This window comes from Colius striatus, chromosome 17 (genome assembly GCF_028858725.1).
Source record: "Colius striatus isolate bColStr4 chromosome 17, bColStr4.1.hap1, whole genome shotgun sequence".
NCBI classification, from domain to species: Eukaryota; Metazoa; Chordata; class Aves; order Coliiformes; family Coliidae; genus Colius; species Colius striatus.
In genome coordinates this window covers 3,349,108-3,373,957 of record NC_084775.1, presented here as the reverse complement: position 1 = coordinate 3,373,957, position 24,850 = coordinate 3,349,108, and the positions used below count along the sequence as shown (strand labels likewise).

The 24,850-nt window shown below is 61.1% G+C and overlaps 2 protein-coding genes across 4 annotated transcripts; one reads left to right on the top strand and one right to left on the bottom strand.

Annotated features, from left to right (window-relative positions):
- The first annotated feature begins 1,962 nt into the window (after positions 1-1,962).
- Positions 1,963-7,207, top strand: NEFH (neurofilament heavy chain). The gene is made up of 4 exons (XM_062009749.1): positions 1,963-2,829; positions 3,827-4,026; positions 4,742-4,866; positions 5,215-7,207. Exons 1-4 carry the CDS (start codon positions 2,040-2,042, stop codon positions 6,758-6,760), a joined length of 2,661 nt encoding a protein of 886 aa, XP_061865733.1. The 5' UTR covers positions 1,963-2,039; the 3' UTR covers positions 6,761-7,207.
- An 826-nt stretch (positions 7,208-8,033) lies between these two features.
- On the bottom strand, positions 8,034-24,773 carry THOC5 (THO complex subunit 5). 3 transcript variants are annotated; one of them, XM_062009845.1, is made up of 20 exons: positions 24,684-24,773; positions 22,752-22,865; positions 22,031-22,174; positions 21,315-21,428; positions 19,796-19,893; positions 19,066-19,212; positions 17,693-17,807; positions 17,062-17,194; positions 16,060-16,137; positions 15,651-15,691; positions 14,403-14,502; positions 13,857-13,965; positions 12,469-12,570; positions 12,198-12,294; positions 10,908-11,022; positions 9,744-9,847; positions 9,582-9,669; positions 9,348-9,463; positions 8,413-8,603; positions 8,034-8,228 (listed from the first exon to the last, which is right to left on the bottom strand). In XM_062009845.1, the coding sequence occupies exons 2-20, from the start codon at positions 22,845-22,847 to the stop codon at positions 8,165-8,167; spliced, it is 2,052 nt and encodes a 683-aa protein (XP_061865829.1). In that variant the 5' UTR covers positions 22,848-22,865; positions 24,684-24,773; the 3' UTR covers positions 8,034-8,164. The 3 variants fall into 3 exon arrangements, with proteins under 3 accessions (XP_061865829.1, XP_061865828.1, XP_061865831.1); XM_062009844.1 differs by lacking the exon at positions 24,684-24,773 and adding an exon at positions 23,705-23,770; XM_062009847.1 differs by lacking the exons at positions 22,031-22,174; positions 24,684-24,773 and adding an exon at positions 23,705-23,772.
- Positions 24,774-24,850: the final 77 nt, after the last annotated feature.

The window sequence follows — 24,850 nt, the reverse complement described above, 5'->3', positions numbered from 1 at the left end:
CCCACCTGCGGCGGGCAACCGGCAGCGGGTCAGGGGCACCCCGGGGACGCTGCACCCCGGGGCTGAGGCTGCTCGGCCGCTCTCCCCGCGCCCCGGGGCCGGTCCCGCTGCGGGTGCGGGGCTGAGGGGCTGCGGCAGCGGGCGGCGCTGGCACCGCGGCTCTGGCTGCGACTCCTCCCGGCTCCGCCGCGGCACTACCGACCCTCGCCCAAAGCCTGAGCGCTGATTGGCTGGGCTGGATGGTCCTGACCGTTGATTGGCCGGAATTACGTACTTAGCTGCTGATTGGCTGGACTTCGCTTACCTGTGCGGTGCATGAGTGGAAGGGCCCCTATTGACTGCTGATTGGCTGGGCCGTCCCCGTGCCGATTGGCTGGGTGGCCCGTCAGTGCTGATTGGTCAGGCTCCCTACGGACGCCGATTGGTCGGATGCTGTGCGCGTGCCGCCTGGCCCGGCGGTCCCCGGGCTCCGATTGGCCGGGTGGTGCGCGGGCGCTGATTGGCTGGGCGGCTCGCGCATGCAGATGCGCTGCCCCGGGCGCCCCCCCCAAGGGCAGGGTCCGGGGACATGGGGGGCACGGCCTGTCCCCCCGGGGTGACGGACCCCCCCAGGCCGAGCTCCGAGCAGCGCCCGGCCCTCGGGGAACCACGGAGGGGAGGGGTCCGGGGCTGAGCCCCCCCCGCGCCGGGGCTCCCACTCAAGGAAGGGGGTGGTCTGTGTCCCCCGGGCTGCTCCCCCACCCCCGTTCCCCCCGGAGAGGGGCCCTGCTCTGCCCTGCGTGCTCCCCCCTCCCTTCCCAGGGCTCCCGCTCCCCGTTCGGGGGTCCCTGTTCTCATCTTGGGGCTCCCCACTCCCTTCTCGGGGGGGTCTCTTCTCCTGGGGGTCCCTGTCCCCATCTCGGGGCTCCCCACTCCCTTCTCGGGGGGGTCTCTTCTCACGGGGGTCCCTGTCCTCATCTCGGGGCTCCCCACTCCCTTCTCGGGGGGTCTCTTCTCATGGGGGTCCCTGTCCCCATCTCGGGGCTCCCCACTCCCTTCTCGGGGGGTCTCTTCTCCTGGGGGTCCCTGTCCCCATCTTGGGGCTCCCCACTCCCTTCTCGGGGGGTCTCTTCTCCTGGGGGTCCCTGTCCCCATCTCGGGGCTCCCCACTCCCTTCTCAGGGGTCTCTTCTCCTGGGGGTCCCTGTCCCCATCTCGGGGCTCCCCACTCCCTTCTCGGGGGGTCTCTTCTCCTGGGGGTCCCTGTCCCCATCTCGGGGCTCCCCACTCCCTTCTCGGGGGGTCTCTTCTCCTGGGAGTCCCTGTCCCCATCTCGGGGCTCCCCACTCCCTTCTCGGGGGGTCTCCTGGGGGTCCCTGTCCCCATCTCGGGGCTCCCCACTCCCTTCTCGGGCGGTCTCTTCTCCTGGGGGTCCCTGTCCCCATCTTGGGGCTCCCCACTCCCTTCTCGGGCGGTCTCTTCTCCTGGGGGTCCCTGTCCCCATCTTGGGGCTCCCCACTCCCTTCTCGGGGGGTCTCTTCTCACGGGGGTCCCTGTCCTCATCTCGGGGCTCCCCACTCCCTTCTCAGGGGGTCTCCTCTCATGGGGGTCCCTGTCTCCATCTCAGGCGCCCCCACTCCCTTTCCATGGCTCCCGCTCAGGGGTCCCTACTCCCATCTCGGGGGTCCCACTCTTCTCCTGGGGGTCCCCGCTCCCTTCCCGGGCTCCTACTCTCTACACAGGTTTCTCCGTTCCCTTCCCGGGGGTCCCGCTACCCTCTCGGGGGTCTCGCTGTCTCCCCGGGGTTCAGCTCCGCCCTAGGCGCTGCCGTTCTTCTGCCGGCCGCTCCCTTTGGCCATGGCCCCCGTTCCCCATCCCGGAGCCCCGTTCCCCGCCCGGGGCGTGGCTGTGGGGGTCCGCGTCCCCCCACCCCCGCGGGGCTGCGGCGCGGGGCGGTGCCGGTGCCCGTCCCCGCTGCCGGTGGCGGGGCGGAGCGGCCGCCCCGAGCCCTATAAAGCGGGAGGCGGCGGCGCCGGTGCCGCAGCGAGGGCGGCGGTCAGGATGAGCCTGATGCTGGAGACGCTGCTGGGCCCCCCCGGGGGGCTCCGCAAGGAGCCGAGCCGCGTTCCCCCGCGCTCCGCCGCCTCCAGCGGCTTCCACTCGTGGTCGGGCCCGGTGGTGGGACGAGCCCGGAGCGTGGGGGGCGGCGGCAGCGCGGCCGCTTCTTCCACCGAGAGCCTGGACTCTCTGAACGGCGAACCGCGGGCGCGGAACGAGAAGGAGCTGCTGCAGGTGCTGAACGATCGTTTCGCCGGCTACATCGAGCGGGTGCGGGCGCTGGAGCAGCAGAACCGGGCGCTGGCGGCGGAGGCGGCGGCGCTGCGGCAGCAGCAGGCGGGACGCTCGGCCATGGGCGAGCTGTACGCGCGGGAGCTGCGCGACATGCGGGGCACGGTCCTGCGCCTGGGAGCCGAGAAGGGGCAGCTGCGGCTGGAGCGGTCGCGCCTGGCCGAGGACGTGGCCGCGCTGCAGGGGCGGCTGGAGGAGGAGGCTCGGCAACGGGCTGAGCTGGAGGCGGCGGCCCGCGGGCTGTCCCAGCGCTCGGCGCAGGAGGAACGGGCTCGGGGGCCGCTGGAGGAGCGGGCCCGAGCCCTGCGGGAGGAGGCGGAGTTGCTGCGGCGGCAGCACCGGGCCGAGGTGGGCGCGCTGCTGCGCGGGGCCCGCGCCGAGGCCCCCGCCGAGCCCCCCGCTGCCCTGCGCCCCGGCGTCACCGCCGCCCTGCGCGACCTGCGCGCCCAGCTGGAGGGCACGGCCGCCCGCAGCACTCTGCAGGCCGAGGAGTGGTTCCGCGGTAAGTGCCGCGTGTGCCCTCGGCAGCCCTCACCCCCATCCCCAGGGCTGCGGCCACCCCGTGGGTTACAGCTCACCGGGACGGCTTTAGAACAGCCGCTGCCGGGCGGTGCAGAGACTGCCCCGTACACACCGTGCCCCGGGAGGGGACTGGGCTAACTCCATCCCTGCCACCAGCCCTGCGTCACGGGCACGGTGGCATCACCACAGTCCCGCCACCTGCCAAGTTTTCGGGGTGCTGCCCCCCTCGTAACGCTCAAGGTGTCCTCCCGGCGCCTCCCCGCGGGAGCGGGGCCAGGAGCGTTTGCGGTGCGCGGCAGAGGGCGGGTTACAGCGCGGGGACGGGGGGGTGGGTGCCGCAGCCCTGACGCGGGGCGGGGAGGGGGGGGGTAGGGAGTGCCCGTGCTGCGCTGCCGGGTGGGGTATTACGGTGCCGGGGGATCCGGGGGGCGGAGGGGGCAGGTGGGGGGCAGAGGGGGCAGGTGGGGGGCTCGGCACGCTGGGGCTCAGCACCCGCGGGTGCGCTGCGTTCAGCACCCTGGACAAGGGCCGCCCCGCAGCGGCTCCCGCGGCCGTTCAGCACCCTGGAGAGCGGCGCCGTCGGGCGGCGGCTGCCCCGGAGACCCCGCGCTCGGCGCTCCCCCCTTTTCCTCCCGTGCCCCGACCCCCCCTTCCCGTCACCCCTTTTTCCCCGGGGCGGCTGCAGAGCGCTGCGGCATCCCTCCCCACCTCGCGGGTGTGTCCGGGCGGGCGCGCCGCTCACCCGGGAGCTGAACGGGGTCGGGGGCAGAGGGGGGACTCTCCTTGGATCAAGTCCAGGATGGCGAAAATACTCGCCCTGCCCGGGCCCTGTCACCCCCCACCACAGGCGGAGCGAGGGCTGGCGCTGCACAGGACACACACACACACACACAAGAGGTGCAGAGGTGGAGGAGAGAGAGAAGGGGAGAGGGTGCCTCCCTCCCTCCCTGCAGCTTCTCCCCCGTGCTGCGTTGCAGTGAGGCTGGACAAGCTCTCAGAGGTGGCCAAGGTGAACACAGACGCCATCCGCCTGGCCCAGGAGGAGATCTCCGAGTACCGGCGGCAGCTCCAGGCCAAGAGCACCGAGCTGGAAGCTCTCAAAGGGACCCAGGAGTCGCTGGAGAGGCAGAGGCAGGATGCAGAGGAGCGCCATCAGGCTGATGTCCTCTCCTACCAGGTACTGTGGCGCAGTGGCCCAGCCCTCAGCCGGTGGGGAGGAACCATCCAGCTGCCAGGGAGGAGCAGCGCTGGGTCCTGAGGGCTTTGGCTTCAGGGATGGTGCTGAGGCACACCCTCAGGCTTACCACCCTCAGGCTAGAGCTACTTGCTCCTGGGGATCAGGTACCCAGAGCCTGAGGTTGCATCTGGGCTGCTGTGTCCCTCAGCTGTGGCTTTGAGCTGCCCATGGGGTTGGTTACAAACGGCACTGAGCTGGGCTCAGGCTGAGACTTGAGCCACAGAGCTGGGAGCTACAGCACAGAGCTGCACAGGGTGGGGGCTGTGGACTGAAACACTGGCCCCAGGGTGATGCCCCATCAGCCTCAGGCTGGGGTTTGGTGGCCACCAGACTCAAGTCCTGGAAATGTTCCTACAGCTGGTGCCTGTCTGAGGGGCTGGGGGCTCAGCTGGCCACAGTGCAGCTCTCATCTGAGGGGTACAGGGCTTCTGCCAGTTCCAACAAGGAACTGCACACACAAACAGCCCCTGGGCACACTCCCTTCCCTCAGTGTCTGCAGGGAGAGGTGGCTGCACACCCTGCTGAGGGCACTCCAGAGCTGGGTGAGCAGTTTGTCCCTCCTTGGAGACCAGGGGAGTGTTTTGGGAGTGCTTTGTGTCCCCTTGGTCCTGGGGACTGGCCTTGCACGTCCCCTCTTGCTCTGTGCCCCCCCCAGGAAACCATCCAGCAGCTTGATAGTGAGCTGAGGAACACCAAGTGGGAGATGGCAGCTCAGCTCCGGGAGTACCAGGATCTGCTCAACGTCAAAATGGCCCTGGACATTGAAATTGCTGCTTATAGGTATGGGGTGGGCAAGGGGAGAGAGGGGGGCTCTGGGAACACTCCTCAAGGGCCCTTGCTAACACCTGGGGCCTTCTTGATAAGGGAGACCATCCATCTGTCCTTCAAGACTATGGTGGGCAATGTTCAGTTGGGTGTCCTGGCCCTGCACAGTGCTTGCAGGGAGAAAGGGGAGAGAACCTGTAGAGCTCAGGGCTTAGGAGCAGGAGGGTCAGCCAGCAAAGCAAAAGGAAGGCAAGGAAGGAGATGATGGAGCTGCAGGGTGTGTCTGGCAGCTCCTGGGCATGGGAGGTGAGAGGTAGGTGAGAAGCAATCACTAACCACCCCACTCTGGTTTCTTCCCGGCAGGAAGCTCTTGGAAGGGGAGGAATATCGGATTGAATCTGGCTTTGGGATGCTCTCCTTCCCCGAGGTGGCTCCCAAGGCTCCCAGCATCACCACCAACATCAAGGTGAAGAGTGAGGACAAGATCAAGGTGGTGGAAAAATCTGAGAAGGAGACAGTGATTGTGGAGGAGCAGACAGAAGAAATCCAGGTGACTGAGGAGGTCACAGAGGAGGAAGATGCTGAGAAAGAGGCTGAAGAGGAGAAAGCTGAGGAGGAGGAAGAGGAGAAAGCTGAAGCAGAGGGTGAAGAGGAAGCCAAGTCTCCTGCTAAAGAGGTCAAGTCTCCAGAGAAACCAGAGTCCCCCTCAAAGGAGGAGGCCAAGAGCCCAGCTGTGAAGTCCCCAGAGAAACCTGCAACTCCCTCAAAGGAGGAGGCCAAGAGCCCAGCTGTGAAGTCCCCTGAGAAACCTGCAACTCCCTCAAAGGAAGAGGCCAAGAGCCCAGCTGTGAAGTCTCCAGAGAAACCCTCAACCCCCTCAAAGGAGGAGGCCAAGAGCCCAGCTGTGAAGTCTCCAGAGAAACCCTCAACCCCCTCAAAGGAGGAGGCCAAGAGCCCAGCTGTCAAATCCCCAGAAAAGCCCCTGATTCCCTCAAAGGAGGAAGCCAAAACCCCAGTGGTGAAGTCCCCAGAGAAGCTTGTGCCTCCTTCAAAAGAAGGGGCCAAGACCCCTACAGTAAAGTCCCCAGAGAAACCCCCAACCCCCTTGAAAGAAGAGGCCAAGACCCCAGCTGTAAAGTCTCCAGAGAAACCTGCAACTCCCTCTAAGGAGGAAGCCAAAGCCCCATCTGTCAAATCCCCAGAGAAACCTCCAACCCCCTCAAAGGAGGAGGCCAAGGCCCCAGCTGTGAAGTCCCCAGAGAAGCCCCCAGCCCCATCAAAGGAGGAGCCCAAGACCCTGACTGTGAAGTCCCCTGAGAAAGTCAAATCTCCTGTGAAGGAGGAGAGCAAGTCTCCCCAGAAGGAAGCTGCTCCAGCCAAGGAGCCCACCCCCTCCCCTCCAAAGGAGCCAAAAGCCCCTGCAAAGGAAGAGCAGCCCAAGGAGGAGAAGGCTCCTTCCAAGCCTGGAGCTGAGGAGGGCAGGAAAGAGGAAGTTCCCAAGAAGGATGTTCCAGCCAAGGTGGAGGAGAAGCCCAAAGAGAAAGCAGTTGCTGCACCAGAGCCTCCAGCCCCACAGGTGAAGGAGACCCCCAAACCAGTCCCCAAACCTGGGGGAGAAGGAAAAGCTGAGAAGGAGACTCCCCCAAAACCTCAGCAGGATGTCAGCAAAGCAGCTGCAAAGGAGGCTGAGAAGCCAAAGGCTGAGGAGAAGGTGGAGGAGCCCAAGAAGAAGGTGGAGGAGCCCAAGAAGAAGGTGGAGGAGCTCAAGAAGGAGAAGGTGGAGGAGCCCAAAGCTACAGCAAAACCCAAAGAGGAGCCCAAAGCCAGTAAAGAGCTCCCCAAGGCCGAGGCCCCCTCCAGCAAGGAGGGCAAAGCCCCTGAGCCAGCACCTGCTGTGGGGAAGAAGTGAGCAGGGCCCCAGGCACTGAGGGGCACAGGAGCTGCTCCACTGCCCTCCCAGGGCCCCTGGGCTGGGCTTTACCTTCACACTATGCCCGTGAGATGCAGCCCCTGGCTGCTTTTTGGCTGACAGCTTCCCCAGCAGCCACATTTACACACTTGAATTGTAACCAAGGAGAGGAGGCAGCAGGGGAACCACCTGCCCTTCTCCACTAAGTGCATTTAGTTATTGTATGGAGGATGCAATGCAAAGCTCTTGCTGCTTTGGGAGGGGGGGGCTGGCAGAGCCCTCCCCAAGGGCTGGGGAGGAGGAGGGTCCCTCTGAGTGGTGCCCCAGGCTGCAGAGGGCTTGGGGAGGGGGTGGGGAGAGGCTGGGCACTGCAGGAACACTCCCAGTCACACTGTGCACTAGGAATCTCAGCCCACTGTTATTTGCTTTCTGTGCAATAACCAAATAAAGTGCTTACAGAGATGCCTGGGCTCTGCTGGCCTCCTGCCTGGGGGGGAAGGGCAGGGGAGGGACTGGCACCCAGGGCTGGGGGGTGGCATGAGGCTGTCCAGCACCCCAGGGGCCTATCAGGAAGGAAAGCTCAGCCCTTGCCCAGGGTGGGCTCAGCCCATGGCAGGCACAGAGGATGCTGTGGGCAGCCCCTGAGATCCCTGTGGGGCTGGAAACGGGGCCAGCCCCCCTGGCACTCTGCAAAGCATTGCAGCAGGGCTTTTTGTCTTCCTTTTTAAGGCACAGCCCCCAGAGGGCTGCTAGGGCCTGGTTTAACTCAAGCAGTGCAGGGAGGAGAAGGGCTGTCCACTTTTCCTGGGGAGAAATCACCCATGGGGAGAGGCTGAGGGCCAGGAAGGACAGTGACCTTGGGAGTGGGGATGGAGCCCAACCCTGCCAGCCTGCCTGGGAGGTGCTGGGATTCCTCCCCCCTGTGCAATGCCACGAGGTTCTGGCTCTGCTCCCCTCGCTCAGGAAGCAGCCCAGCCCTAAGCTGGCTGTGGGGTTTGTGCTGAGGCAGCTGGCTGGCAGCCAGCACAGCCAAGGACAGGCTGGGCTTGCACTGCAGGCTCCAGATAGAGGCTGTTTTTAGCCATCTCTCAGTTTCTAGCCATGTCAGATCCGCCTGGGGTGGGGGTGGGGGGAGGGAGGGGGATGACAGGCAAAGAGGAAGGGCAAAGGGATGGACCTTCAGCAAGATACACACCAGAGGCCAGAGCAGGGGCTTACTGCAACCCCCAGCCCCCCCATTGCAGCCCCCTGCACCAACAGGGCACCCACACACTTTTCCTTCAGTCGAGCATTTAATCCCTTTGGCTACAAAACCTTCAACTAAGCCCCAAACTCTCTGAAGAGAAACTGAAATGGGGGGCTGGGGATGATCCTGCCCAGGCCCAGGCCTGTCCCAGGCTGTGCTCAGCGGTGGCTGAAGAACCCCTGAGGGTAGTTGAACTTGAAGGGCTTGAGGCGCAGGGGACCCCTGGAAGAGGAGAAGAGGGAGAAGTTGATCCATGGAGAGGATCAGGAAGCCCCTCAATACCCACAGAAGGGGCCACAGGTAGCTCAAGGAGAGAGGCTTCAAGGTTGGGGATGCTGCAGAAGCCAGCAGTGCCCCTTTGGCAGCTCCCTCCCTCCTCACACAGCTGCCCTGGGTGGGCTCTCACCTCACCAGGCGCAGACACATCTTCTCCTGGGGAAACTCCTTGGGCCCCTCCACGCTGGGGTCGTGGGGCTCTGTCTCCAGGTAGACATCCAGCACCATGCACAGGCGCTGCAGCTGGTTGCTGAGGAGCTGGTAGCCTGGTTTGGGCCCCCACAGCTCCTTGTAGTTCACGTTGACCTCACTCTCCATGGCCTGGGGGAGGGAGAGGGATCAGCAGGGTGCAGCTGTGGGGCTCTGCTCTGCCCTCCCACCACCCAGGGCTGCAGAGGGCAAGTCTCAGGGCTCCAGCTCCCCAGCTCACCCCCATGGCCACAGAACCATGGGGAAGAGCCCCCAAAGGCCTCCAGCTCACCCCAATGGCCACAGAACGACTGGGATGAGCCCCCAAAGGCCTCCAGCTCACCCCATGGCCATGGAACCACTGGGAAGAGCCCCCAAAGGCCTCCAGCTCACCCCAATAGCCACAGAACCACTGGGAAGAGCCCCCAAAGGCCTCCAGCTCACCCCAATAGCCACAGAACCACTGGGAAGAGCCCCCAAAGGCCTCCAGCTCACCCCAGTGGCCACAGAACCACTGGGAAGAGCCCCCAAAGGCCTCCAGCTCACCCCAGTGGCCACAGAACCACTGGGAAGAGCCCCCAAAGGCCTCCAGCTCACCCCAATAGCCACAGAACCACTGGGAAGAGCCCCCAAAGGCCTCCAGCTCACCCCAATGGCCACAGAACCACTGGGAAGAGCCCCCAAAGGCCTCCAGCTCAGCCCAATGGCCACAGAACCACTGGGAAGAGCCCCCAAAGGCCTCCAGCTCACCCCATGGCCATGGAACCACTGGGAAGAGCCCCCAAAGGCCTCCAGCTCACCCCATGGCCATGGAACCACTGGGAAGAGCCCCCAAAGGCCAGCAGTTGTCCAGCCTCTCCCCCTGCCCAGGGTTACCCGAATGTTGTCGTCGTTGCTGCCGTTCCGCTCTCCTTTCCAGTTCAGGCACAGGCTGAAGATGGGAGGCAGTGTGGAGTAACCAGGGTTGAGGACCACAGCAGCCTGGAGCTTGGCTGAACACGGCAGGGAAGAACAATCACCCACAGCCCACGGGGCCTCCAGCCACAGGGACTGCCAGTAACTGCCCTGGGGTGGGAATTAGGACTCAGCAGGGAAAAGAAACACACAGACCTGTTCCCCTTTCTATCAGGGCCATGTAGTAGAGGTGAGTGTCCTCAGCCAGGCCAGACTCTATCACATCCTTAGTGTAGGGCAGCTCCTGCAAGGAGAGGGCAGAGTGAGGCTGGTGCTGGTGCCAGGCAGCAGCTGAAGGGGCCCAGCCCTGGTACCCACTGCGTAATCCTCAAAGGGGATGGCTGTCCACTTCACCAGGCGAGACACGATCTTGGCAGGGAACAGGTGCTGGCACTCGCTGGACACAGGCACCATGCCATGCTCTGAAACCAAGGACAGGTCACCTTGAGCAGGGAAGGGCTGGGGACAGAGCTCTGAGACATCAGCATCCTTCTGGCACCTTCCTCGGGTGCACAGAGGGGAGTGGGGCAGGATTCAGCTGCCACCCCACTGGAGCTTCTCTCCCACAGCTCTCCTCTTGTACCCAAACAGCTGCAGAGGGACAGGGAGCTGCTGGAGAGAGGCCAGTGCAGGGCCACCAAGATGCTGAGGGGACTGGAACATGTGTGTGAGGAGGAAAGGCTGTGGGACCTGGGGCTGTTCAGCCTGGAGGAGACTGTGGGGGGATCTCATCAATGTTGATCAATATCTAAAGGGTGGGTGTTGAGAGGATGGGGCCAGTGTTTGTTGTGTGGTGGCCAGTGACAGGACAAGGGGTGATGGGCACAAGTTGGAACACAGGCAGTTGCCTTTAAACACAAGGAGCAAGTCCTTTGGTGCTGAGGGGAGGGAGCCCTGGCTCAGGCTGCCCAGGGAGGGTGTGGAGGTTTCTCAGGAGGTTCCTGTGCCTCCTGAGCCAGGGGAACCTGCTGTAGCAGAAGATGGGGTGACACTTTGTTCTGTGGTGGCCAGTGCTAGGACAAGGGGAAAGGGGCACAAACTGGAACACAAAAAGTTCCACTGGCACAGGAGCAGAAAGTCCTTTGGTGCTGAGGTGAGGGAGCCCTGGCCCAGGCTGCCCAGGGAGGGTGTGGAGGCTCCATCTCAGGAGGTTTCCAACCCCACCTGGACATGTTCCTGTGGCCCCTGAGCCAGGGGAACCTGCTGTAGCAGGGGCTGGGGCTGGATGAGCTCTAGAGACTCCTTCCCACCCCAACCATCCTGTGATTCTACATCATGGATGAGCTCTGCAGGGCCCTTCCCATCCCACCACTCTATGCAAACCAGGGCAGCCCCACTAGGGAGATGACTGGGACCACTGAGGGTGGCACTGCAGCTCTGTAGCACCATTCCAGGTGACATGAGCCATCTGACTTCTGCAAGAGGACCCTGCCACTGCTCCCCCTTGTCCCTAGGCCTAGGGGTGGGGAGGCAGGCACTCACCCAGGGAAGCAAACTGCTTGTGCAGGGCCAGGCGGGACTGCAGCCGTGTGCGCAGCAGCTTCACCGTCAGCTCCATGTGGCTGGCACTCAGCGAGTTGTCTGCAGGCACCATGTGCTGTGGGACAGGACAGGCTCTGTCATGGCTCCAGTCACACACAGCCACTCCCTCTCCCCTCCCCTCACCTCCTGTAGGTGGGGAATTGGGAAAGGAAATCCAAACTCATGGGTTAAGATAGAAACAGGGGTAAGAACTAAACTAAACCAAACTGGAATGGAATGGTAACTGAGAGATCTGTAACCCAGGGAAAACATGAGTGATGCCCAGTGCAGCTGCTCATCCCCACTGACTGCTGCCCCAGCAGTGACCAGCCCCTGCCACACACCCCCCCAGCTTCTACCCTGGGCATGACACCCTATGGGATGGAATAGCCCTGGGGCTGCTTGGGCTCAGCTGTCCTGGCCATGCTCCCTCCCAGCTCCTTGTGCACCCCCAGTGCACTCACTGGCAGGGCAGGGGGAGCAGCAGAAAGGGCCTGGATGCTGTGCAGCACTGCTCAGCACTAACCAAAACAGCCCTCTGTTACCAACATTCTCTTCAGCATCAACCCAAAATGCAGCCCTGGAGCAGCTACTGGGAAGAAAAGTCACTCTGGCCCAGCTGAAACCAGGACAGGCTGCCACCCTCACATGCCAGCCTGTGGGCCCCTGCAGAGGATGCCCCTGGTGCAGGAGCCACTCCAGACAGCCATGGGGACAGGCACATGCTTGGATCACAGCTCAGTGCCCATGGGCAAAGCCCTTTCAGCTCCTGCAGTGCCAGCCCTCCCCTCTCCCTGCCCAGCTCAGCACTGACCCACAGCCCTCAGCACCTCAGCCCCACGGCTTTGGGATCCCTCCAGGGCTGGGCACTGTCCCAGCTCCCTGGGCAGCCTGGCACAGGGGCTGACACCCCTCTCAGGGAAACAGTTCTGCCTCAGCTCCAGCCTCACCCTCCCCTGGGGCAACTCCAGCCCCTTTCCTCTTGTTCCTGGGGAGCAGAGCCTGACCCCCAGCTCCCTGCATCCTCCTGTCAGGGAGTGTCAGAGAGTGCTGCTGGCTGCCCTCAGCCTCCTCTTCTCCAGCCTCAACACCCCCATTCCCTCAGCCCCTCCCCAGCCCCCTTGTGCTCCAGCCCGTTCCTCAGCTCTGTTAAGAAAGCCAAGGGGGACAGGACAGGGCATGTCAACCATCCCTAAAACCTTGCCAAACCCCATCTCTGTTGTGCTGGAGAGGGAAAGGAGAGTGCCATGCCTGAGGCTGATCCTTGGGGAAGTGCAGGCCACCCAGCTTCTGCACCCACACATAGGGGTGCCCCAGCTCCGACACGTAGTCGCTCAAGGTCAGGATACTGTGGGAACAACAAGGAAGGGTGAAAGGTGTTTCACCTGCACCCCAAGCCCTGCTCAGTGAGCCCATCTGATGCTGACCAGCAGGACAACCAGTTCCACAGCCACCCAGCCCTCCCCCACAAGCTGGGGGCACACACACCGTGCTGGGAGTGGGGCCCTCACAATCCACTCACCCCACTTTATCAAACTGGAACTGGTTGGCTGGGTTGGGTGTTTTCCTCCCGTGGTCTCCTGGGTAGAGGCAGTTGAGGAGAGAGTCTGGGGACAGCAGATCACTGGCAGGAGGAAGAGATCAGTGAGCAGCAGCCTGGGCTCCAGATCTCTCTGGGGTTGTGAGCCCAGAGAACAGCATGACAAGCCCCAAGATCTGTCCTTTCCCCAATAGAAACCCCAAGGCACCAGCTCCCCAGTTTCCCAGGAGCTCCAAACCTTGTGCATCAACTCCAAACCTTGTCAGTGGCCATGGAGAAAACCAGCAGAGGCAGGGCACAGCCTGAGGGCTGTTTGCCACCCAACAAGCTCGAGCAGAGGAATACTGCTTAATGAAGTAAGATCCTTCACAACTGGCTGTATCACGAGCACTGACCAGGCATAAAGGGCTGTAGGATTTGGCTCAAGCCACAGCCTCATTGGTCTGGGGTAATACAGCCAAGGGCAGCTGTGAGGGAGGGAGCACCCTACACAAGAGACTCTGCCTGCTGTCACAGAGGGGTTTGGGTATCTACAGGGAAAGGAGAACCCCAAGAGGATGGGAAGGTCTCATATGGGGCATACTGTGAAGTGGCACTTGCTTTCAGGTAAGCCTAGACCAGCCTCTCCAACCTCCCTCTTCCTCAGGCACCTCCTCCTGGCCTGGAGAGAGTCAGCAGAGAGCTGGCAGCTGATCAGTGCTCCCAGGGCAGGCTCCCACAGCTGCCATTTCAGCTACTCCTCACACAAATCAGGCTCCAGCTATCTCTGGGGAGCACATGGAGAGGCAGCTGCATCTCCACCACTCAAGACAAGGTGACCCTCAGAGCAACGAGGGGAAGGGAGCTGCCAGGCATAGGCTGCAGGAGGATGACAACCAGGAGAGGCTCTCCCTCAGCTCCTGACAAGGGTGGCACTAAGAGTTTCTCAACCTCCCTGCCCCAGGCTTGTTGTGAGAGGGGCAGAGGAGGTGGCAGCTGCTTGGGCTGCAGCAGCTTGGGCTCCTGGCAAGGCCCTGGAGCTAAGGGGAAGGATACTGTGGGGCAGAGGATGAGCAAGGTGAAAGCCCTCCCCAGAGGCAGAGGTGGAGCTCTGCTGTTTGGGATCTCCTTTACCCAGCAAAGGACAAGCCAAGACAGCACTTTGAAACTGCAGGACTGCACAAAGGCCTTTAAGGTGCCCCTGGTACAGCAAGGTGAGGGACTGAGGTTAAAATCTCACCTGCCAGGAGTAGGCAAGTGGCCATGGAGTGCCCCTGGGCACAGCTCAGCAGAGGGACTTTGCCACCATAGGCTCTGCTTAGGGGTCACCAGGGCAGGTGCTTGTGGCAGGTGGAGGGGTCACTGCCCACTGAGCTCAGGGCTTTCCTTACCCAGCACTGATGGCAGTTGTCAGCTCAACGGGGGTGGTCACCTTGGCTTTCACTGTCATGATGTTGAGGTTCATCAGGTAGTAGAAGGTCAGGTGAAGCACATTGTCATCTGCATCAACAGAGAAGGGGCAACACTGCTGTGAGCTCCAGCTCAGAGCACTCTGCAGAGGGACACACACATCCCCCTCTGCTAAGGCAACAGCAAATGGGGCAGAGAGGCAACGTGAGGAGTAACTGACAACTGAGGCATTTGTGACCTCTAATGCCATCCCACCAGCATTTGCCAGGTTGGATCTGGCATGTCCAAGACCCCACCATGAAAGAGAAAAGCTCCCAACTAGAGGGAGGAAGCTTCAGAGCAAGGTCACTCCACTCATGTGAGTGAGAGGAGCTGTGGGAGACTGAGCTCATAAACCACCACGTTCAGCCTCTCCTGGAAAGGCCACATTCATCCCTGCCAGGGCAGCTGGGCTGAAGGCAGGGGAGCCTCTCCACACGCTCAGCAACCCCCAAGGACCCCAAGCTGCTCTCACAGACCCCACTCACCTTTGCACTTCAGGTCAATGGTGACAGACAAGGGGTGTCTCTTGAGCATCTCCTTGCGCTTGTCGTCCAGCTGCACGCCCAGGGTGGGTCGGCGCCGCTTCTGCACAGGGTGACACACAGCTGTGGGACCCTTCTCCACAGCCCCAGCATGGTGGGGTGGGAAGGGCCCTGCAGAGCTGCTGCAGCCCCTGCTACAGCAGGTTCCCCTGGCTCAGGGGCCACAGGAACGTGTCCAGGTGGGGTTGGAAACCTCCTGAGAAGGAGCCTCCACACCCTCCCTGGGCAGCCTGGGCCAGGGCTCCCTCACCTCAGCACCAAAGGACTTGCTCCTCCTGTGCCAGTGGCACTGCCTGTGTGCCAGCCTGTGCCTGTTCCCCCTTGTCCTGTCTCTGGCCACCACACAACAAATACTGACCCCATCCATCCACCCTTTAGGTATTGATCAGCACTGGTAAGGTCCCCTCAGGCTTCTCTTCTCCAGGCTGAGCAGCCCCAGGTCCCACAGCCTTTCCTCCTCACACACACGTTCCCTCCCCTCAGCATCTTGGTGGCCCTGCACTGGCCTCTCTGCAGCAGTTCCCAGCAACTCCAGTTCCTGCAGTTCCTTCAGCACTCAGGAGCACTCCCTCCCCTTCAAAACAGGGCCGAGGACCTGCTGGCTCCAAAAGCTTCCTCACAGCAAGGGGCAGAGGCTGAGGCCCTTCCCTTCACCCTTCCCCATGGCAGCAGCCCAATACACCAGGGGCTGCTGGTGGGTGATGGGCAGTGGTGGCACAGACCTCCTGGAGGCTTCCAGCTGGGGCAACTTCCACACCTGCAGCCTGTGCCCCAGCATCCAGTGGGTACAACCTTCAGGACCTGAACGAGGGAATGCTGAACATCCCCAGGACAGAGTTCAGCCCAAGGCTTTTGGCAGATGGCAGGGGACAGACAAACATGCCCTGGCCCCTGGCTATTTATACAAAGTGGAACAGCCCCAGCTGGATTGCTGAGGATGGTGGGACACAAGCTGGGCAGATTTGTAACATGGCTCTCCCACATTTGGGACAGAAACTGGAAATGGCACCTGTCTCCTCCCAATAACCAGCTGGATTTAACTTCAGCACACTTCCACACAGCCTCACAGCACACAGGAAGCAGTTCTCAGCTCCACTCAGGCCCAGCACCTCCCAGTCTGCAGCTGCAGATTGGTTTGCCCCTGATATGATGCTGGGAGAGGAGCCAGGAGGGGTCAGGGCTGTCCCTTACCGTCGTCTGCTCCTCCTCTGCGTCAGAATCGCTTTCGTCATCTGCACAGAGAGAAGGGTGTGAGTGGGGACCATCTGGGCTCAGCAGCTTTCCCACAGCCAGTAGGACTCCTGGACCTTTCTCCAGGCCCACAGCTCCCTCAGACATCACCAGCTCCCCAAAAGCCAAGCCCTCCCAGGATGCAGACACACAGGAACATGTCCCCAGAACCAGGGGTCACTCCAGCAGATGAGGGGCTGCAGATACCTCCCAGGAAGGAGCTGGGGACAGAGGGATCAGCTGCCAGGGTCTTCAGCCAGCATTACAGGCACCAAGCACCCAGCAGTTTCAGCACCCACTCCCTTTTTCACCCAACCTCTCCACCTGCACAGAGCATCAGGCAGCCTGTGGCAACACAACCCCAACTCACCCTGCAAGTCCTCGGGTGGCTTGTACAGGGCTTTGGCTTCCTCTACACTCCCTTCAATGGCCACCACAAGCTTCTTATCTACAGAGGAGACATAAAAACAAAGCTACAAAACCCACTTCCATAGGCAAAAGGCAGCTGGAGGCAGCCCTGGCCCAGAAAGCTGCACAAGGCATAGCCCTGTAGCTGCAGCAGCTCAAACGAAGACTCGGGGGGAAGGGGCAGTTGCCCAGAGGGCTTCATGGGGCCACCACAGGGCTGGATCACCTGGGTAGGATGGGGCCAGAGGAAGGGAAATGCTGAGCTTTGAGGGACTGTCCCTGGAAGCCATAAAGGTCAAATCTTTATCAAGAGCCAAGAGGGGTTGAGGTTCATCTGGCACAAGCAGGGAACGAGGAGCTGCATCAGGCAGGGACCTGGTGTGACCCAGTGCCTCAGCACGGTCCCTCCATGCCCTGCTGGGAAACCCCTCCCTGCTCAAGGAGGCTTCTGAAAGTCTCTCCAAGTGCCAAGTTCCCTAAGGGGATGAAGGCTTTCAGGCAAGTTGTGGGGAAGAGCCTCTTTAAGGGCAGGCAGAGCTACCTCCTGCTCTGGAGCCACCACCACCCACGGGTGACATGACATAGCACCCATCCCGTGGCGTGACAGCTCTCGGGAGGCCACGTCAGCACCAAGCCAGCTGGCAGGCTACAGGGACATCCCTGCTGACCTTCAGAGCTGGGGGCAGAGGTGGGAAGCAGCTTCCCAAGCAGTTCTTCCAGCAAGAGAGCTGAGCAAACAAGGTTTCAAATGCTGCTGCCTTGCTGTGCTGGCCCTGAGGCCATCCCACTCCTCTGGGCTCAGCAGAATCTGGCTGCGCAGCAGGTTGGGATGAGAAAGACCTCCCCTAGAAGATCCCCAAAGCAGCACTTTGAGGGAAATGCAGCCTGTGAGGAGCTCATTGATCCCCAGCCCTGGCTGGTGCCAGTCTCTGGCCACTGACCATGCTCCCCTCTGGGTGCTCACCACAGGCTTGGCCATAGGCACTGGCTTGAACGAAGAGAACGTAGAGAGGTGGCGGGAGGTGGCGGGCTATCTCGTACTGCTTGTGTGCCTGGTCAAAGGGCATGAAGAGATACTCCTGCACAGGCAAGGAGGCCTGGGGGAACAAGAGGGTGAATCTTTATCACTGGGAAAGGAACAGTTCACCCTCCTTACCCCCTCCTTCACCCCAAGCAGCTAAGTGGGAGACTGGAAAGCAGCACAACAGCCACAGTGCAGGGCTAAAGCAGCCCCGGGCACAGTGAGTCCCCAGGGAGGGCTGGAAACTCTTTTGCTGGAAAGCTTTTGCATCTGAAAATAACCCAGTTCCTTCTCCTGTTCTTCCCTCCCAAGGCAAACCACAAAGGGCTGGAACTGAGTTATCAGTCCCCAGGGAAAGGCCCATTTCATGCCTCCTCCAGCCGCAGTTCCGCAGCAGCTGCCGCATCAACAAGGAGACTCTGGAGGAGTCTTGGCACGAGGCAGATCTGCTCCTTGTCCAGCCCAACTGGGGGTGGAATATCTTCAAACCAGGATCAGCCCAAGCATTGCACCTTGAAGCATGACCTCATCTGGGACCCAAAAGCCTTCTCCCCTTCCTGCAGAGCTCAGGTACCTGCATGATGCTGTTGAGCCGAGGCTGGAGGCTGCTCAGATATTCTTTCTTCACCTCAATCTCCTTCAGGATCTTCTCCTTGCTGGTCAGGCACTCCTTGTACTTCTCTGCCAGCCTACAGGTGGGAATTTGGTTACTGCCACTCATCACAGCTACAGAGCCTGCCAGGGTCTGCCTGAGCCACAGGCCTCAGCTCGTCACTGCAGGAACCAGGACTGCTCAGACACGCTGACAAACACAGAGCTCTTAACACCAAGGGCAAGGGGAGGCAGAAAGGAACCCATTAGAGTTGGAAAATGAACAGGGAGGGAAAGTGGAAGCTCAACTTCATGCTGTGCTTTGAGAAGGGACAGCAACTACACCTTCCCTCAGCAGCCCTGCTCCCACACCAGCAGCACTGACAGAGTCCTGTTGACCCCGTTGAGCTCTGGTCCACGTCATATCCCCAGAGGCACTTCCCATCACATCAGCTCCTTGATATTCATGAATTTAACTAAGCTTTACTACACTAGCAAGTGCTCCTCTGGAACTGGGTAGAAAAAGACCAAGAAAATGCAAGTTCTGTGTTTATTTTTTGACCCCTCACTCACTGCCACAGGGACACTGAGGGGCTGCAGTGTGGCCAGAGCCGGGCACAGGGATGGGGAAGGGGCTGGAGCACAAGGGTGCTGGGGAGGGGCTGAGGGAATGGGGGTGTTGAGCCTGGAGAAGAAGAGCCTGAGGGCAGACAGGAGCACTCTCTGCAACTAACTGAAAGTGACCTGTAGTGAGGTGAGGGTCAACCTCTTCTCTCTAGTGATGAATGACAAGACAGGAGGAAAGGGGCTGCAGTTGCCCCAGGGGAGGTTGAGGCTGGAGCTGAGGCAGAACTGTTTCCCTGAGAGGGGTGTCAGCCCCTGTGCCAGGCTGCCCAGGGAGCTGGGGGAGTGCCCAGCCCTGGAGGGATCCCAAAGCCATGGAGCTGAGGTGCTGAGGGCTGTGGGTTAGTGCTGGGCTGGGCAGGGGGAGGGCAGGGCTGGGACTGCAGCAGCTGAAAGGGCTTTGCCAACCAAAAGGGCTCTGTGATTCTTGTGCAGTGGCTGAGGCTGGGCCAGGGCTTCCCTTGCACTGCTCTGGAGGTTGCTCTGCTCCCCAGGGCTCTCTTCCATCAGGAAGGTGAAAGAAAACCCCCTGAGCTATGAAAGCCACCAAGCCCAGCTCTACAGCAAGAGTAATCCTTCACACCAGAGGCTCAGGTACAATGAATCTCTTGCTTTTCTACACTGATCACTTCAAGAGAGTGTTAAAACTTGTATCACCCCCATTTCCTTTGTCCAGTTTGCATCTCACTCCCACCACATGCTCAGCATTGACCTCAGTGGCTGCTGACCCACCTCTTGCGCTGCTCCAGCTCCCAGTCCAGGCGGGCCAGGGTCTGCTGGTGGGGCTCAGACAGGGTGATGGCAGGGCGGCTGATTTCAGGGGGAGCCTCATTATAAAACTCCTCCAGGCTCACCAGTTCAATCTCCTCATGTTTTGACCTGAAAGGACAAAAGGGGAAGAGTGGGAAATGCTGAAGCAGGGGCAGACTCTGTGTTCTCATGGAACAGGAGTGTCCTGGCTTCACTCTGCTACGTGACACACCACAGCATCAGCAAGCAAGACTGCAGCAGCAGAAAGGTCTGAAAGGGTCTCTCCTTTGAGAGAAACACATTCCCTCTCCAGTAAACCAAAGCACTGAGGCATCAGTCTGAGCCCAGCCCTCCCAGCAGCTCATGCAGCAAGCACAGTGCAAGGCTTGGCTTTGGGGAGAAAACCCCTGTGAATGGACACCAGAGTCCTTGAGGAGACCAGTGTGGCTACATCTGTAACATTGACCTGTTTTCCCCTCTGCTGTCCATCTCTCACAAGACATGCCTTCTTCCCTCCTTCACACACAGGCCTCATTCCCCATGTCTCAGCATGAGAACTGTGGGACACTCCAGGTCTCATGTGTGGTGGGATCTGGAGCTCCACTCTCTGCCTGCAGCAGGCTCAGGCACTGTGCCAAGAGACCCCAAAGGTTGGAGACCTCCAGCACAGCTCAGACCCACCATCATTCCCTCTCCTCCCCACCAAACTCACTTGAACTCCAGGCATTTGGTGATCTCTTTCTGCAGGTGCATCACCTCATAGAGCAGGTTCTGGAGCTGCAGGTGATATGCATCAACCTTCTGCTTTGCCTGAAACACAGACACAGCCAGAGCAGAGGATGAGGCTCTGGTGCCTCCCTCCCAGCAAACACACCTCACAGAGGGTCAGCAACACACACCCCTCAGCATATCAGCTAGAAAGGCTGGGTTTGAGGGCATGAAACAATTGTTTTGGGGGAAAAAAACAAAAAAGGCACTTTCAAAGGCTGGGAAACCAAATGATCATGACATCAAAGTGATTGTGTTCTGTAGGCAGCACCTTCTGGGGACAAGGCACAGAAGAGCTGCTGAGGCACATGGGCTGTCACAGAATCATAGAACAGTGGGAGTTGGAAGGGCCCTGCAGAGCTGCTGCAGCCCCAGCCCCTGCTACAGCAGGTTCCTCTTGCTCAGGGGGCACAGGAACGTGTCCAGGTGGGGTTGGAAACCTCCTGAGGAGCCTCCACACCCTCCCTGGGCAGCCTGGGATGGGGCTCCCTCACTTTAGCACCAAAGGAGTTTCTCCTCCTGTGCCAGTGGCACTTTTTATGTTCCAGTTTGTGCCCCTTTCCCCTTGTCCTGGCATTGGCCACCACAGAACAAAGTGTCAGCCCATCTTCTTGATAACTACCCTTCAAGTACTTACTTTGAGTTCCCTCCCATCCCCATGCCTCAGTTTCCTTAGTGCTCCAGTGAAGATGAGTTGTGTTCATCAACTCTGAAAAGCTCTCTGAGAGCTCCAGGGCCAGCTGCATATACATTTCTCAGGCCTGCAGCACATCTGACAGAGCTTTGTGACTCCTTCTTACATTTGAGACATAAGCAGATACTGCTCTTTCACCATTCCTAATAATTACAGCTCCCACTTCACTGCAGCAGTCTCCTGACAAGCCTCCAATTCAGAAATCACCACCTCTATTCACTCAGATGGGATTCCAGCGCTCCCAGGACTACAAAAGTCCTGAGGATGAAGAGGAGGAGGGAGCCTGGAGCTTGTGCACCCCTGGCTGAGCCAGAGGAGGAAGCTGGAGGTCAGGAGAGCTTTCCCTGGGCATTGCCACAGGCAGCTGTGTGTGGGAAGAGGTTCAGGTGCTTCTCTCACAATCAGGGTACAGTGACCTCAATCAGAAAACTGAAGATGATGAATTTGAGGAACCCAACTGACAACTCAGTCACAGAATCACAGGATTGTTTGGGTTGGCAAAACCCTTTCAGCTCCTGCAGTGCCAGCCCTCCCCTCCCCCTGCCCAGCCCAGCACTGACCCACAGCCCTCAGCACCTCAGCCCCAGGGCTCTGGGATCTCTCCAGGGCTGGGCACTGCCCCAGCTCCCTGGGCAGCCTGGCACAGGGGCTGACACCCCTCTCAGGGAAACAGTTCTGCCTCAGCTCCAACCTCAACCTCCCCTGGGGCAACCTGAGCCCCTTTCCTCTTGTCCTATCACTTGTTCATCACCCCCCAGCCCTGCTGTACCTCGTGGGTTTGATCTCTGCCCTTCTTCAGCCGAATGTGAGCCAGGCGGTTGAGCTTCTTCAGGGTCATGAAGTGCACACAGCTCTGGATGCGCCGCTCGTCTATCTCCGAAGCCTGAGTGGCAGGAGAGGGGTGGGTGAAGCAGGAGAGGGGTGGGTGAAGCAGGAGAGGGGTGGGTGAAGCAGGAGAGGTGACTGGCTTCACAAGGCCCCTTTGCTGCAGGGAATTCTTGTGGGTCCTGTCATGGAGAGGGCTCTGTGCCTCGCTAAGGAGCCAAGACCGATGTCACCGTGGCTTTGAGGGAGCCTCCCACTGCCAGACTCACAGGTGACTCGCTGGCAATAACCCAGAGGGACATTCCAGGCTCACTCTAGTGATTTTTCTGGGTGGAAGGAGGAGAAGGGTTTGAGCCTGAAGCCCCTAGGATGCCCCACAGAGGACAGTGTGAGTGGTTGCAGCACAAGCCTTCTCCAGCACAGCCCTGCTCCACTCTCCTCCAAACCAGGAGCCCAGACATGCTTTAGGAGAACTCAGGCTGCATCAGATCTGCTCAGCCAAGGCCACTGCCTCAGCTAAATCCCATTTTACTTTAAGGGAGGCTGTTCCATTTTCCCACCTCTCCCCAGAAGGCAGCTCAGCTTCCACTCCCATTCCTCTGAGACGAAGGACAAACATCAAAGAGCAGAAAACAATCAAGCAGTGAGGCTTCTCCTTACATTATCCTTGATGCCTCTGCTCTTCAGCTCCTGGATTTCTGCCATCAGCCTCTGAAGCTCCTGGCAAGTGTCCCTGTAGAGCTCATAGTCTTTGATAGGGTCACGGAGATCCACCTCACACTCCTCGCTGTAGTACCGAGCGTCCTGCCGGGCACAGACAACAGCCACAGCACGTTCCTTCCCCCTGCCCTGCAAAAGGCTCTGGGAAACAACCTGCTGGGCCTTGACTCCTTACTCTGGCTGTGAATCCCAGGGCTGAGGAGACTTGACACATGGGAGAGGACTCAGTGAACCACCCCAGACACAAACACCATCAGGCATTAAAGCACCTGGGAAGCTCAGACTTGTCTTTCACACAGTTATTACACACTTAAGCTGGCATCCATCCTGAACCAGTGTGTCTGTGTCAGGAGAAACTGGGAAGATGATTACTTGTTCAATCCTTATCCCTACTGAACTTGGCTATCCTGCTGCTTATGAGGGTTTTAGGCAACCTGGAAACTCCTGAGGGACCTTTCAGCCTGGTGCTCACTCTCCCTGTGTCTCCAAAGGAGCGCTGGATGCCTTGAGCACTGTGTCTCCTGAAGGAGATGAAATTCAGAGGCCCTGGGAGCTGGCACAGCTCTGGGGGAAGAATCTTGTTGTTTCCCAAAGTGGAGAATAAGTCCAGTAAAGAGTAGGTGTGAGAAGAACCCTTTGTAAGACAAAACACAGGCTGTACCTGGTCAGCATCGCCCTTGCCTCGCTTGCCCTCCTGTGGGCCCCCATCCGTGCGGATCACTTTGGGTTTCCTCTTCTTGCTGGAGTCTGATGACATGGTGCTGCCAGCCAAAGACTGGGAGAAAGAGGCAAAGATGTCATCTGTGGGGGGCCAAAGCTGCCTGGGATCAGAGTTCTCCCAGGCTCCCTTCTGCCAGCCCATCTCAGCCTCTGCAGCTCTCTCAGCCCCAGGCCCTCCTCCCCACCCACCCAGAATCATAGGATGGGGGGGTTGGAAGGGACCTCTAGAGATCACCCAGTCCAGCCTCCTGCCAAAGCAGCTCCCACTTAGATCAGGGGGCACAGGAATGTGTGCAGGTGGGTTTTGAAGACCTCCAGAGAAGGAGCCTCCACACCCTCCCTGGGCAGCCTGGGCCAGGGCTCCCTCACTCAAACACTGAGAGTTTTTCCTTATGTTTCAATGGAACTGTTTGTGTTGCAGCTTCATCCCATCACCCCTTGTCCTGGCACTGGATACAACAGAAACAAGTGCTGCTCCAACCTCCTGACACCCACCAGTGAGATATTTGTCAATATTAATGAGATTCCCTTTCAGCCTTCTCTTCTCCAAGCTGAAAAGCCCCAGGTCCCACAGCCTTTCCTCACGAGGAAGATGCTCCAGTCCCCTCAGCATCTTGCTGGCCCTGCACTGGCCTCTCTGCAGCAGCTCCCTGTCCCTCTGCAGCTGGGGAGCCCAGAACTGGCCCCAGGACTCCAGATGAGGCCTCAGCAGGGCAGAGCAGAGGGGCAGCACAACCTCCCTCACCCTGCTGCCCACACTTCTTAATGCAGACCCAGCCTTCTCCTCACCAGCTTCCTCCAGAGTCCCCCAGACCCCCAGCACACCGCTTGCCGTGGCCAGCAGACCCCCCGCACACAAGGCTCGGTGGCCACTGCTCCTCCAGTGCCACTCACAGCCTCCAGCACGCCAGGCCCGGGGGGTGGAAGGTCTCCCCTCCTCCAGATCCTCCACACCCGCAGCACACGGGACCGTGGCCTCTGCTTCCTTGGAGCCACGAGTCGCCCAGCACAGCGGGCTCTGGCCTCCAGCCCCACAGCCCCTCACGCACACAGCCCAGCAGCCTCCGCTCCACCAGAGCCTCCCCACCCGCAGCACACGGGGCCCAGCGGCCTCCGCTACGCCGGAGCCCTCCCGGCGCGCAGGGCTCGGGACACCCCCCGCCTCAGCTCGGCCCCGGAGCCCCTGGGGACAACCCCTCGCCTCAGCTCAGCCCTAGTAGTCCCCCGGGACACCCCGCGCCTCAGCTCGGCCCCAGGGACACCTCCCGCCTCAGCTGGGACCCGGATCCCCGGGACATCCCCTGCCTCAGCTGGGCCCCGCACCCCCGGGACGCCCCCCGGGACACCCCCCGGGACACCCCCCGCCTCAGCTGGGTCCCACAGCCCCGGGACACCCCCCGGGACACCCCCCGGGGCACCCCCCGCCTCAGCTGGGCCCCGCAGCCCCGGGACACCCCCCGCCTCAGCTCGGCCCCGGAGCCCCTGGGGACAACCCCTCGCCTCAGCTCAGCCCTAGTAGTCCCCCGGGACACCCCGCGCCTCAGCTCGGCCCCAGGGACACCTCCCGCCTCAGCTGGGCCTCGCAGCCCCGGGACACCCCCCGCCTCAGCTGGGCCCCGCAGCCCCGGGACGCCCCCTGGGACACCCCCCGCCTCAGCTGGACCCCGCAGCCCCGGGACACCCCCCGGGACACCCCCCGCCTCAGCTGGACCCCGCAGCCCCGGGACACCCCCTGGGACACCCCCCGCTTCAGCTCGGTCCCACAGCCCCGGGACACCCCCCGGGACGCCCCCCGCCTCAGCTGGGCCCCGCAGCCCCGGGACACCCCCCGGGACACCCCCCGCCTCAGCCGGGCCCCGCAGCCCCCGCTCACCGCGCCGCTCGCCAAACACTGCCGCCGGAAGTGACGTCAGCGGGACCACCGAGAGCGGCGCAGTGAGACACCCGTCAGCTAGAGAGGCGCCCCCTAGCGGACGCTCCCGTCGGAGGACCGTGAGCGCGGGGCGTGGCTTTCACCGGGGGCGTGGCTTTTCACCGGGG

What these genes read in the sequence shown, in the direction of transcription:
- NEFH (XM_062009749.1), top strand. Translation starts at nt 2,040, where the DNA reads ATGAGCCTGATGCTGGAGACGCTGCTGGGCCCCCCCGGGGGGCTCCGC. An exon ending in GGCCGAGGAGTGGTTCCGCG is followed by an intron (nt 2,830 to 3,826) that starts GTAAGTGCCGCG and finishes GCTGCGTTGCAG; the next exon opens with TGAGGCTGGACAAGCTCTCA. An exon ending in CTGATGTCCTCTCCTACCAG is followed by an intron (nt 4,027 to 4,741) that starts GTACTGTGGCGC and finishes TGCCCCCCCCAG; the next exon opens with GAAACCATCCAGCAGCTTGA.
- THOC5 (XM_062009845.1), bottom strand. Translation starts at nt 22,847, where the DNA reads ATGTCATCAGACTCCAGCAAGAAGAGGAAACCCAAAGTGATCCGCACG. An exon ending in TCCCCAAGGATCAGCCTCAG is followed by an intron (nt 11,023 to 12,197) that starts GCATGGCACTCT and finishes CCTGTCCCACAG; the next exon opens with CACATGGTGCCTGCAGACAA. An exon ending in ATGTGTCTGCGCCTGGTGAG is followed by an intron (nt 8,229 to 8,412) that starts GTGAGAGCCCAC and finishes CTCCTCTTCCAG; the next exon opens with GGGTCCCCTGCGCCTCAAGC.